The sequence below is a fragment of the Bactrocera latifrons genome, unplaced genomic scaffold (assembly GCF_001853355.1).
Source record: "Bactrocera latifrons isolate USDA-ARS-PBARC rearing strain unplaced genomic scaffold, ASM185335v1 scaffold_26, whole genome shotgun sequence".
NCBI lineage: Eukaryota > Metazoa > Arthropoda > Insecta > Diptera > Tephritidae > Bactrocera > Bactrocera latifrons.
Genome location: NW_017536185.1, coordinates 1,634,980 through 1,649,614, shown reverse-complemented (window position 1 = coordinate 1,649,614; position 14,635 = coordinate 1,634,980). Strand labels below are relative to the sequence as shown.

The 14,635-nt window shown below is 37.9% G+C and overlaps 1 protein-coding gene across 7 annotated transcripts in view; it reads left to right on the top strand.

Annotated features, from left to right (window-relative positions):
- Positions 1–14,635, top strand: part of LOC108969624 (collagen alpha-1(XVIII) chain) — a 396,591-nt gene that overhangs the window by 319,582 nt on the left and 62,374 nt on the right. For 4 of the 7 annotated variants that reach the window (XM_018934457.1, XM_018934454.1, XM_018934456.1 and 1 more), the window contains 4 exons: positions 3,656–4,237; positions 5,075–5,152; positions 12,912–13,149; positions 13,549–13,629. In XM_018934457.1, the coding sequence (XP_018790002.1) occupies positions 3,656–4,237; positions 5,075–5,152; positions 12,912–13,149; positions 13,549–13,629 (979 nt within the window). The remainder of the gene's footprint in view (positions 1–3,655; positions 4,238–5,074; positions 5,153–12,911; positions 13,150–13,548; positions 13,630–14,635) is intronic. The other 3 variants (XM_018934460.1, XM_018934459.1, XM_018934458.1) reach the window with 1 other exon arrangement.

Below are 14,635 nucleotides of genomic sequence, written 5' to 3'. Positions count from 1 at the left end.
ACTTAAAACTCCATCATTGCAAGACACAAATTGCTCGGTTTTTATTTTTCGATTCTATTCCCCACGCGTTAGCGCTAAGTGATATTTATTTTATAACTATGAGCTAAAGCTGTGTAAATTTATATTGTGTTTAAGTGGCAATTCACTCGCGTTTCTTTTGTGATTTCAGCATGACTAAATAGCAGTAAATATAGGGCAAACACATGAAAGTACTTGCAGCGGTTTGAAAATAGAAAAACGGGTGTGTAGAAACAACAGAATATATAAATATAAATACTCCGTTAATCGATTGAGCGATTTATGAAGTAATCAGTGACGTTAGTAAGTCTTGATATGGAGTATTTGTGAAAAAAAAAATATTTCAAATGGATATATCACACATAAAGTTTCTGAAGCGCAATTCTTCATTGTTACCATAGAAACGTTTCTGGTCATTATTGTTATTTTTGTCAAACTGAAAGTTGAGCGCGTATAATTGCTTTCACTTAATGCAACTTTTTTAAACACATAATACATTTAGGTATGCTGAACCTTTCTGAATCAAGCTTTTGTGTGATTCTTTATTTTGGAACTTCCTTCCAACATCTTCAATTCAACCATTTGGGGCCCAACTTAATACGCTTACATTCTGTTTTCACTCCCTGCTACCGAAGTTGCGTTTTACTTCTATTGTCTGCTGAGTTTACACCAACTTTAACCTTTTGAAGGTGGTCGTCCAGATATTGCAGTCGAGTCATGCTGTAAAAGTGCTGCTAGAGATCTGGAAGCCTTAGTCTTTAAGTCAATGGTGGATTAGTTTAAAGTTGCATAAAATTACGCTTAACATATTTTGAAATAGGTGCTTAAGCAGATGCCAAAAATGCTTATGAACTTTGAATGTATACTTATCTCAAAAATATTAATACACAAATTTCAGGATATTTGCACTCAATTTCAATCCATAATATTCCCTCGGCGGTAATGTAAATGTCCTATATAGTTTTGAGTCGAAACTTTAAAAATAAGAATGAGTTCTCACGAGGTGTATTGTACGACTGTAGGTTCTCTTTATCGTTTATTTTGTCATGTGGTGTTGAATCTTTAAGTACAATAATTTGGCTTGCCAAGATATGACGCTATCTAATTCTTATTCCATTATTCAGCAGACACGTAAAGAGCTTGAGTTCAGTAATGTTGCGCGAACGCTACAAAAAGAGGATATTGCTGTATCTGATTGTATTTGGATGCTTAATCTTAAGTGCAAAGTCGTATGTTAAACCTTAACTGGCTAACTGCTAATCAATGATAATGCCGAATGTAGTGGAATCAAACGGGCATACTTTATGATATGAGCGGACATTATGAGCTTCTGAAACCATGAATGGCGAACGCTACTTGCAACAGCTCATAAAATTGTAGCGAACGATTGCCAAAACGACCGAATTTGCGACTATACACGACACAATAACTTATCATCATGATATGTCATGTTGCTTGTTTGAAAACGAATGAGAAGAAGTAGCCATTATGTTAATTTGACCGAAAGCAACGTGTGCAGTAGCACCATACTCCACTATGGAAGATTTTTGAAAGTAAAAATAGATGCAAAAGTATAGATATTTGTTACCAATGTCTCTTTAAATTTTGGTATCCTAATCCAATTTCTCCGCTTAGAGAGGATATAAGCCACAATTTTTCGAAGACTTATTCTAATTCTGTGAGTCTAAGAGAATTTCTAATTCTGTGAGTGAAGAGGAAGATAAATTGAATTCACCACTCTCTTAATGCATAACGAGGAAGCAAAGTAATTGGAAATTCCCGCACTTTTGTTTGATGAAACAAATGGAGTGATCGGAGGGTCCAATAGACCAGAAATCAAACTGCATACCTCCAATTTCACCTAATATCATCTAATCAGTTGCATTGATCACTTCTATTATTGACTTTGTGGTAATGAATACCAAGAAACCCTTATTTTCATTACTCATTCAACACAAATTCATAACTATTTTTAACTTTCTCCAGCAATTCAATTAAATTCTTAGTTAAAATATTATTTTCCATAATAATTATGTGATTAATAACCACAAAAAAAAACATTTTTTTTTTTACTAAACACCCCTTGGCATCTATGAAAGAATTAATAAACGCATTTTCCCCTCAAACCTCTTTTATATTAATATTAGATAGCTGAGGCTTGCAATTCATTTGATGTCAAATGCCTGCCTAACTCCCCACCACAGCTGCACTGCCATAATAAATGAGCGCGCACCTGAGTCATTGCGTTGGGTAAAATGCTTGCTCGCAACATATAAAAATGGGCGACGCGCATAAAATGGCGCTAAATACAAATATTGATATGATCGACGCTTATGTGTATGTGTGTAGGCAAATGACACACTTGCTACCCGCCTATATCGTGGTGCTTAGAGGCGAAGGCGCAACTTCATCGCCGGCAGAACTGCTGCGTTGTAGAGTTGCCGCGTTCGTTATGTGGTTTATTAATAATTCATTAGGCGCTGATGTGAAGCCTTCAAAATCAGCGATGCAAGCGACGATGTCAATGTCGGTAGGTCGACGGGTCGATGGTTGCCTATACGAAAGTGTGTTAAAAAGTGGCACGGATATGTATGCACTATTTTATTGCTGTCGTTGTTGTTGTAGTTGTAGGTAGATTCATGCGCTGGTGTGGCGAGCAAATGAACCACAGTTACAAGGGCGTGAAACAAGCCAAACAAGCTTTCAACTTGGTCAACGGATCATCGGATGGATGGAGTGATGCATAGCTGACGAGTGTCGACTACCTTCGTATGCATACCCAGACACACAAATACATTTTCGTACATAGTGAGTGTGCAGCGCAAGTATGTGTGTATATGCGTGCATATAAATGAGTTGCCAAGAGCGTGTGAGGATTTATGGCAACTCATTTTGAATCATGACGCTTGGCTGTTATGTGCCACACTACCACCACCTCAACCCACCCGCAACACACTCAGCAGGCGGCACTCTAAGTGCTTCGCTTGGCTGTTGGTGTGCCCATATATGCAGATTCCAGCACATCTGCCGCACGTGTAGCTGTGTGCGTGTGTATTTTTTGAGTGAATGTGTGCGGATGATGAAATTTTTTATTGCTGGAAAAAATGTATGACTTTCTTTGGCGTTCGTGCGCGCTGCTCGTCACTCGCCGTGCCCCTCTGCAATTTGAGCATAAATTTATTTGTGTTATAGCCTGGCCGAGGCGGCGTGTTTGGGATGATTTGATTTAAGCAAGTGGAAAATTGAATTTGAAAATTAGGTTACAGCGCAATTTACGCACACCGGTGCGGGAGCAGGGGTGCATGCGCGATTGTGGCTATTCTGGCGCTGAAGTGTAGGGTCAAGTGTGTGTGTTTCTGCTGCATTATGAGTGAGTGAGATAAGTGAGCACAATAACACATTTCATGAGCAGCGATGTGCGTCAGTGTTAGGCGGATTAGTATGTGTGAGTGACAGCTGTGTTGTTTTTATGTGGCCATCAATTTGTGGAAGCCCACTTTTATTTGTTTTGAATCTGTGCGGCAAATTAAAATATCATTATGCATACAAATATGAACACAGGAAATAATAATTAAAGCTCTTGTTTTAATTACGTAATAATATTGGTAATAGCACATTTACGATTTTCCACTTCCAGGGTCATCCGGGCGTACATGGCGGTAATGGCCAAAAAGGCGAACCAGGTCAACCCGGTGTCCCGGGCATGGCTGGAGCGCCCGGTGCACCTGGTCTCAAAGGTGATCGTGGTCTGCCCGGAGAATTGGGTCCCATTGGGCCACCCGGTCCACCAGGTGAGGTTATATATGCAGATAATTCGTTGAATGGGACATCGAGCAGCGCGGCGAGTGGACAATGTCAGTGTCCAGCGGGTCCACCTGGACCGCCGGGTACACGCGGGCCGCAGGGCTATGAGGGGCCACCCGGTTTGAACGGCGAGCCTGGTCCAGCTGGGTCGAACGGTTTGACCGGCCTGCCTGGCTCCAAAGGTGAGAAGGGCGAAAAAGGTGTGCGGGGCCTGAGCGGCCCGAAAGGCGATCGCGGCCCCGAAGGACCGCCAGGGCAGGCCTTTTTCGCTGGCGGTTACGAAGGCATGGCTATGAACGGCACCAAGGGGGAGAAGGGAGAGAAGGGTATGCGCGGACGACGCGGCAAACCGGGCCAAGCTGGACCGATCGGACCGCCGGGCAAACCTGGTCCGATAGGCGATATTGGACATTCGGTGAGTCTAATTGAAAATACATAAGCGTTATTATTTTCGTTAATCATTTAGGTTTTGATAACGGTACTCCGATAAACAGCTTTCGTTTGACCAAAGTGGCACTACTTACTTCCTTTATCTACCCTAGAAGCCTCATCAATAAGCACGAAGTTGTGAAATAAACGCAAACAAAACGCAAAAATGTTGCTCATCCGCACTGTAGCACGTGGTGAATTTGCATTCAAACAACCAATAGGGTGCATAATATTACTTCGCTTTTCATATTTAACCAGCGTGCTTTGAATATCCACAAAGTGCAGGGTGTTCTCTCCTTCCCTGCCACATTAAATCCAGGCAGTCGCAATTTTGAAAGCGAGAAAACGGCAGATGCCAGTACAATTGCAACCACACTTTTATACGCCAAAGAACTTTTATGCGATGCGGTGGCACAGTTATACGCTACTCCAGTTTCAATTTCCTTTTGCAGCTGCTGCATTTACTTCTCTTCACATTTCGCTTTCGCTTTTGCGACGCCGTTTCGTTTTGACCTTACGCTGCGCATATCTTGCACGAACTCTGCCACTGTAAATCCACAGCCGTTTGCTCTGCTTTTGAGTGCTTTCGCAACTTTGTTGGAAGTTGCTTGCCAGCATTTGCATTTATTTGAGTCCAAATGGAACATTTTGCGGCAATTTGTATCGGAACTTGTAAACGGTTCACTTTGTTGACACGCTTAAATTGTCGGCGATAAATTCAGCGAACCAGATTGCATGTTAAAATAATTCACTTTGTACGATTTATTTTTTGATTATTTTGAGGAATTTAACTTTCAACTAAATCTGACTTTCTTGATTGTAGGGTCGACCTGGACTACCCGGCCCCAAAGGTGATTCAGGCACTAAAGGACAAAAGGGTGAAACTGGCGGACGAGAAGGAGTAAGTATCTAAATCCCATATCCCTTTCTCATATTACTGATATTCTTCCAACATATATATATGTACATATGATATTTGTAGATATATGCAAATCAAAAACTGCGTTTTGTTTAATTCGCTAATTGAAATAACCTCTTAAGAGCCACATTCGACATTTGCAAAATAATGTTGCAGAAAACTTGTAATATCTGATTCTACTAAGCATAGTGAAACTCTTAGAAGCTTAACTTTTACACTCTGTAATACTTTTTCGAACATACATAGAAGCATACCTGCCAACAATAGCAACAAAATCAGCATTTTTCAAGCCAATGCGATCATCAACTACTTTGTGACTTAATTTACGCAATTAGGGTTAGCACTTAGAGCTGAAAAATATGCACAGAATAAAAGCAAAAACAAAGACAAATCCTCACCATCCATTTGTGTGAGCAAAACTTTAACCGTAAACAAAATTTTGCAATATAAACAACCGCGCTGCAGGAGAAGGAAGCTACAAAGCTTAAAAAATGCCGAAGAGCCAGCAAGCGGGGCGTCAACATCCATACAAACATAAGCAACAAACAAAAATGAAAAAACCAAAAGTTTGCGAGGGAAACAAACTTAATAAATGACTTTAGCGCTAATGTTGACCCCAATGAATGCAGCCAAACCCATTCCGCTTACATCCTTACCAACAGTGCTTGCCTAAACTGCTACGGATATCAGTCGCCCCACTTTAAGCAAACCAACGAGCCCGCGAGTCGACGGTATATATTTTAGCGGCAAACAAAATGTTGCAGGCGGGCCGCTGACAGCAGTGGTGGTTCTTCGGTGCATGGGTTTGGTGACATCAGCGCACATTTTGAAAAGTTGCAGGTTCGCTCCCTACTTTTGATCGCCTATGGAGCTTACTGCAACAATATAAAGAGTGGTGACTATGTTTGATACAAGTATGGAAAACCAGTATATAACAGTGAAAATTAATCGCCGAAATTCGGCCCACTTCTATGGGCTACTGCTCCCATCACACAAGTTAATTTCAACGCTAACACAAGGGGTGTCGCTTCAAGGCACAACGGTGCAGAATTCATTGACCGACAAAAGCGTTGAGCGGCACTTAAGCCCAAAAGAAAATAAAGAAATTGGCACTTTCAAATAAAATTCTTTCGAGCAGAATAATATAGAGGACGTATAATGTAATAAGCCCCACAGACAGACAGACAAAATTAGGTGAATGGGCATTCGTATGGAAGTAATTACGTCTGAAGTCTGTATGAGACAACTTATTTGTGGGTGGTGTGTAATAATTTCTTATAAAAGCAATATCCTTTGTATGGTTTGAAGTACTTAAAGAATGAAACTTAATATTAATTTACGTCAGTTTCTTCAAAGGAAATTAAGAGAAATGACAAAAACCAGTATTTGTTAGGAAATATATTATCTTACCAATCTAGTTTGGTTAAAGCTTTTATAAGAAAAATTATGTGCTGTACTCATCTATATGTGAAACTTATTACAAAATCAGGAAACCATTCAACGAGGAAATGGTTGATATATTCCACCCAAAATTACCACTATATTAGGTGGGGTGGGGGTTACTAGGCTGGTTTTCGTTCTGTGGTATGAAACCTTCGTTATAAAAACAATTCTGACAAGATAGAGTCCTTTTAAAACAATTTTAAATTCTCGTCTTAGAACATTTCGGACAATGAGATTCTAGGTTATATCTTCCTCCATACACTAGTCGTTTCTAGATGTACCTAAAAGTACCCTCGCTAGTCGTAGAGGAATGCTTAGCTTAATATTCCTAGTGAGAATTCTGAATGGAAAAGTTGGCAGTTGCTTTTCTCTTGAATTTTAATAATATTGATATATCGGATCGCTCATCGAGACAGTTCGGAGCCTTATTGCTAAAATTTTATAGAACAAATGTTGAACTAAATAAGCATTTTTCTGACATGTGTGTTTTAATTTTTATTATCTTACTCACTTTTCAAAATAAAAAAGAATTTAATATATAATTACTTGTTATATCGTATATTCAAATCTTAGTTAACGAAAGTTTTTGGATTAGTGGTTGCCTTTTATGACTCCGTTGACTCCGCACGTACGCGGATTGAGCCCTTCACGGCGGTCGGGCGTATGGAGGGAAATACCCCACGTGGCCAGTACACCTTTGTTAGGTAAACAACTATTGGATATGGATATTTAATATTTCGACGGATCATTTTGACTCCAAAGTAGGACTTATTTTGCCGATAATATTAAATCCACAGTTTCACCAAAGATATGTTAAAGTTGGCTTAGCCTCCGTCTGCTGGAAATTGAACTGTGGGGAATAGACTGGTTGATTGATAATATCTCGCCAACTTTTCTCAGCAAAATTCTTAACATCACCGCCTCTATATTTTTGGACAGCGCCGCTTCCGATTCGGACGCAAGGATCCCGCAACCTTATAATCGTTAAGGACCTTAACTAACTTTGCTCTCTGCCTTACTATTATAACATAATATTATTGCATACATATTAATATTCACGCGAGTACTGAATCATCGTTCAAAATTAACCCGTGCAGCCGAGAACCAATGAATGCTTGCAAGCTTTGTTGGATCCCAAATGAAAAGGTGATTTCGGAGACAGACAAATTCGGCGGCACTTCTTTACCGACCCATTTTGAGCCATCTACATCCACACCCATCTTGCACATAGTGCACAATATTAATTAGAGCAACTGAAGTAGTTTTCCACTTTGCGACTCAACCCTTCAACGCGACCAAGCCACGACTGCACCTTTCGCGTTTGCCTCTACAACTGTGTCAGTTTTGTGCATTTAAATATCTGAGTCAGCGACAAAATTGCTTCACCGCGCGCTTTTGTTCGGCAGCACCGAGTCCGAGCTATAAATGGGGAAACGTTGTAATAAACGTGTTGTTCCTGTTTTTATTATTGTTGCCTTTGCTTTAGAACGACTTTATGTTCTCGGTGTCGGAGCAATGCAAATGCAATTTCATGTATTAAACTATTCAACTCGTTTTAAGTCTTATACTCCCTTCCCCTCCTGCAGCTTCCAGCTCCTTAGTCCCCAGCGTTTGATGTCCCAGCTATTTTGACTTTTGTCGCTGCTTTGGTTTTACCTTTAGCTTTGTTTTTGTTTGTATTTTTACTTTTACCTTTCCTTTTGTTTTTGTTGCCGCCTTTGCTGATCTGCACAAAACGGTGCATTTTAGAGATAGCATTCGCCAGATATTCCAACTTCAGCTTAGTTACTTTTGTCTTATGTGTATTTAACAGCAGGTTGCCAAGTTTATTATTCATCAACTTAATGTTTGTATAAACTTGATTTAAGTGCTTGAAAGCAGGTCAGCAACCAAACTAAATGGCGCGCTGCTTTAATTGCATGTAGATGTGTATGAGTACTTCTCAATAAGCAACTTGCCACATTCTACTTAAAAGGACTATAGAAGAGGGATATGCGTTGTTGGTACACCATCATACTATCTAGATTTTCACTACCTGGATGGCAGAATCAAAACGACAGAGTTGTTTATACTTTGCCGTGTCTCTTTATGGTGATATTAGGAAATAATATTGAAGCTGGAATAGATGAAATCGTATTATGAAAGTTTAATTATAATTTTCTTCAAGCCATCTCACCAGCAAAAACGACAATTTAAAATTCAATAAATAAAAGAGATGTTGTCAATTATGTTTTTAAATTTTATGTCTTTGCGAGGAGTGTCAGGAAGTACTTCTGTATGTCTGTAATGCTCAAGAAGTGTTAATTTTTCGAAAATAAAGATTTCCTTTTTCCTCTCCTTCTAATAAACTGAAATCGCTTCCAGAGCTAGGGCGTTCTAACCGAAAGAAGTTGGTATTTTATCGATAGGATAGGGGATTAATAACTAACTATAAGACGTGGATGAGGATAGAGAATCCTTGCCACATACTAATTAAAATTGTAGATAAGAGATTTGCTTAAAAAACTAAAAATTTATTTCCAAAAAATTAGCAAGTTATGAATTAAGCCATATTATGGTTAAGTATTTTAAAATTCCTTTGGTCAAGTCGAAAATGACTTCTAGACTTAAAAACAAAAATCGAAGTAGAAATTATAAAATTTAATGTCATTAAAAACTAAAAAACCTTTAGTGCATAAAGAAATATAAAAACATTTTTAGCTTGATTTCGATAAGTCAAATAATAAAGCAGCTCTGTGCTACAGTTATATTAGCAAATTATTTGTATATTGTAGCGATGCCTTGGGAATTATATGTGCCGAATATCGCCTAGATACCCTGCCAAATAAGCTATATCCAACAGCGGCTCCGATGAATAAGATAATTCTTAGAGAAAAGAACGTGTTAAATTTTAAATCGATATCTCAAAAACGTTCTTTCATATGAAAGAAAACTTTTATTACCAACTTGATCACATTTGATACGGAGCATCTTCACAAATTTTATTTTATTTCCCATATATTAGTTATAGTAAGCCTCGGCTGGATGGCTCTCAGAGCCTTCAACGAATTTCGATTTTCGCGATCTGGCTAATTTTTGAAGCGCCAAGTTATATTCTTGGACTGATTCGACGTCATATTCGGACACCCACTCATCTCTTTTCACTACAAGTGTGATGTGAGGTCATCATCAACATTATCAATCATCTTTTTCGATCAGTAATGTGCATAACTTTAACAAAAAATGCAAGCACGATTCTAGCGCATCATACCTAAAGCATTAACCAAAGCCTGTTGAGCTGATTTATAAAAAATATTGAATTCCTCTGTTATACCTCGGAAGTCAACAAAATGATTTTTGACCACTGTTTCTTTAACTTTTTCAATATTATCATCATTATCAGAGGGGGATGGACGACGCGTATGAGACGCGTTCGATGATTTCACTGTCTTCACTTTGTGCTACTCAAATACTTGCACTCATGATAAAATGCACTCGTTATTACAAGTATATGTATTGGAAACAGAAAATTTCCATCAAATTTTGTTTCACATTTTTTTTTTTTTTTTTTTTTTTTTTTGTAAGTAAAAATCGGCAGACAAACTTCTCTTCTCATAAACAAACTGTTTCTAAACACACTAATTGCCATATAGAAATCAAACTTCACACGAACGGTTGAAGATAAGTAAGAGTCAAATTTGATCAATAGTTATGAAACTCGATGGTAATGAAGAATGTCGTTTAACCTTGATATTAATTCATGTTTGTTATGTTTTGAGGTGTTTTGCGAAATATTTCCATTTTCTCGAGAATACACCTTGAGAAACGAAGTAAAGAGAAAAGCCGACATCCGCACTCAAATAGACTTTTCCATATTAGCAAAATGCTTCTTGACTCAGATCAAAACAATTTGTATACCCTGAACAGGGTATATTAAGTTTGTCACGAAGTTTGTAACACCCAGAAGGAAGCGTCAGAGACCCTATAAAGTATATATATAAATGATCAGTATGTTGAGCCGAGTCGATTTAGCCATGTCCGTCTGTCTGTATATATACGAGCTAGTCCTTCAGTTTTTAAGATATCGTTTTGAAATTTTCTCTTCAAGAGATTTGTCAGAACTACCGATATCGGACCACTAAAATATATAGCTGCCATACAAACTGAATGATAGGAAAAAAGTTCTTCTGTGGAAAGCTTTCGCATTTAACGTGGTATCTTCACGAAATTTGACCTGAATTACTCCGAAAAAATTGTTCAGATCGGATTGCTATAGCATATAGCTTCCATACAAACTGAACACATAGTTACTAAAAGAAATGCACCTGTGAAGGCTTTTGAACATATTTAAGTGCAAATGCAACTGTATTTAAATAAATATTTTATAATGAAACACTATATTTTCCACTATAACAAGCTTTTCATATAACTTTTCATTCGAGCTGCTAATGATTTTTATAAAGATTCATTTAGCTTTAATGGTCTAAGCAAATAAATATCGGCAAAAGCAATGTGTGAAAATATTTGACCAACAAAAATTGCTTTTAAAACGCAATAAATCTACAAAATAAATACTAACAACATTAAGAATGTTTAATTTACGTGAGTTTGCTAACTAAAATAGAATACAATGAAACCAAAGTGAACTATTAAATATTAAATATAATATGAGGCTGACTTACTTGGCCATTTATTTCAATTAGCCAACACTTAGTTGGCGAAATTCACAATTACTTAGCTGCTTGCAAGTGTTAGTGTGGGTGTGTGAGAAATAAAGTGCAACACACAACACACATTAATTGCAATAAATGCACATACACACGTTATTTATTTGTGCAAACAGTGAGAATTGCGCAACGCGCAAATGCACTTAAATCAAACTACAATTTCCCCGCAGGCCTCAAATGTCCACAAGCCAAAGGACGAGCACGACTCCACATATGCATTTATGGCCTATGGACGCACCCAATAGCCCAGCGCAAAGCAGACACGACAACAAAACAATAAAAACAAAAACAGAACAAAGCAATTGCAATACTCGGAAAAAAATTATAAAAAAGCAAGAAAGCGTCCGGATGCTGCTCTGGCAGCTACGAACGCTCGGCCAGCAAGCGAAGCCGAGCGGCGGCAGTAAAACGCACAACTTCATCAAAGAATAATAACCGCAACGAATCGCTTGGCAATTCACAGGCAATTCGCAGCAAAGTTGCAAATTACTCAACAGTGGCAGCAATGCGCCGTTACAATTGCCACAGCATACATTGTAAGCGGCCACGAGGAGGAAGACAGAGCGGGGCCGGGTCTCTAACTAGTTGTCGCTCTCATTCTATTGTTCGGTTATTTACTTAATGCTGCCCGAGCGCTCGCACAAATTGCAACATTGTGAATAGGATGTGTTTATGTGCGCAGTGATGGCAATGATGATGGAATTCTTGGTGATAATAGCCAGTGTTGTATACGTCCTGTAGACTGCGCATACAACGGTACACTTTAGGCCGCAGTAGTGGCAATAACTTGGCCCATTATTATTGTCAATTAGTTTGTAGCAAACAATGTACATTTTATATGCAGGGCTTTGTGGCGGCACATAACCGTTTGTGTGTGTGTGTGTGGTGGCCTACTCAGATGCTGCTCACTTAAAAGCTTATGCGGCTGTTTGTATGTATCTGGCTGTGTTTTCTCTATATGTATGTAAGTATGTATGAGTGCGTATAGAGAAGCTTGCCGCCAAACTGCAAGCGGAAGCAGGCTCACTTTACGATGTATGTATGAGTGTGTATAGACGAAAACAGTAAACAAACAATGTAGCAATAAACCTAGTGCAAACGACAGCAACATTGCGTCACTCCATAAAACAATCTTCATAAAAGTGCCATCATTATACACAGACACACACAAACAGATAAAGTTTGGTGGCCAGCTGAGCAGTAATGTTGTAAACAAACATGCACACATACATACATACATACATTTAAATACGCAGTCGCAGGTCTGGACACACACATTTAGATAACATTTGAGCAGTAGACAGACGTGCTTAACATAGCGAATTCAGTTGAGACCTCATTTATCTGGCATAAAACTTGACATTTTAGTCGTGCCTGCAACTAAGTGTGCGCAATTTATTGCTTGATATGCACAATTAGTGTATAAAAGTACATAAAATTTACAAAGAGACAGCAGAAATATAACAGAAGAGTAACCATATTTCATTTTTTTTTCTTAGTTTTTTCATCACCTACAGCTGTTTTTTCATTAAAAAAATTAATTTTAAGCTAATAATCAATGCTTTAACTTTTTCTCCCCTCCCTTCACATAGCCCAAAGGTGATAAAGGTGATCGAGGTCAGGATGGACGTGACGGCCTGCCGGGACCACCCGGCTTGCCAGCAGCGGCCGGCGAGGGTGTGCAGTACATACCGATGCCTGGCCCACCAGGACCACCAGGCGCGCCCGGTCAACCCGGCATGCCCGGTTTATCAATAACCGGTGCGAAAGGTGAGCCCGGCATGGATTCTCGCAGTTTCTACGGTGATGCGTCTTACTATGGACGACCGGGTATGTTATGATTTTCGCGTTTTCTATATTGTTTATTTCATTTCTTGTTTTAATTAAGAAGCCTCTTTAAAAAGTAAGTGTGAGTTGCAAAATAGTAAAGTCAAAGCAAAGTAAAGTAAAGYAGTAGTTTAACCAGCAAGTTGTTTAAAGTTCGCTGTAAATATTATCTTCCTAAGATGTATTTATAAATAGACTTTTTTGACTAGGCTTATTTTGATTCAATTAAAATTTTTGAACATACTGCGTTTAATCCAATGCCACATTTGTTATTTATATTTATTGAACCTAACCATGTATATACTTAACAACTGCACTTCTACCTTTAATCCCACTTTGCAAAACTAATGCATTTTGCAAATAACTAACGCTTGACATAACCAAAACCTCAACGCCTTATAGCCAGTGGACGCTCCTCTCTCGATGAAATCAAAGCTATGCGTGAACTACAAGACTTGAGAGATCGTCCAGACAGCACATCTGGTAAAATATTGTTTTCTTTATGTCGTAATTTGTTCCAAAAACGCACATTTTTGTAAAAATTTTTTCATTCTTTTGTTTTTCACTTTTTGTTTAAGCAGAATATTTGAAATATTTTGAAATTTTATATTTTTATTTAACGAAGATGAAAAAAAAGGAAATTATAAATAAAATGTAAAAACTTTTTCTAAAATAAATATATAACAATTAATATTACTATTCAAAAAATTAATTAATTAACTGTAGTGAAACACATTGTAAGACGTGGCGTATGAGTAATTTTTAGCACATCGTTTTTGTAGTACAAGAGATTTTTGTATATATGTATATTTTCAAAGAAACAATTTTTCCCAAACTTGACGGCTTCGTAATAATATTCTTCATATAATAATGATAATTAAGTTTAGTGGAAACTCTGATCTTTTGATGAGTTTTCCGATTAATATTTGCAAATCAATATTCTTCAATACTCCATATATAAATTACTTGCAATATTTGAGAAAAAAAAAGTAGAAAAATATGGAACAAATGGCAAAGCAGAATAAATTATATTGCTTTAAGTTTAAGCTAGTCGTTTTCTTATAAATAAATATACTCAGTTCGATCAGAAAATTAATCACATATATGCAAAAATTTTATCATAAATTTAATAAAAGGAGCGTTTCCCAGTAAACAGGACTTAAAAAACAGAACAAATGGTTTTTCGAAAAATTAATTTATTTTATTCAAAATAGTCTCCTTCTGCTTCAATGCAGCTGTTTGCATGGTTCAAAAGCATGTCGAACGAGTATTTTAGCTCGTTGGCCGGTATGGCCGCCATTATGCCGGTGCAGGCTTCTTAAATTGCATAACGCTTTTCTCTCATGGGCCAAGGCATTTTTCCGAAAAAGAAATTTTTGGTCAATTATTCGTCCATCGAATGTTGAATTCGGAGCCATTTTTGGTCGTCAGTCAATTTGTGCGGAAATAACCGTGCGCACTCCTTTCATAAGCCCAAATCGATGCTTTG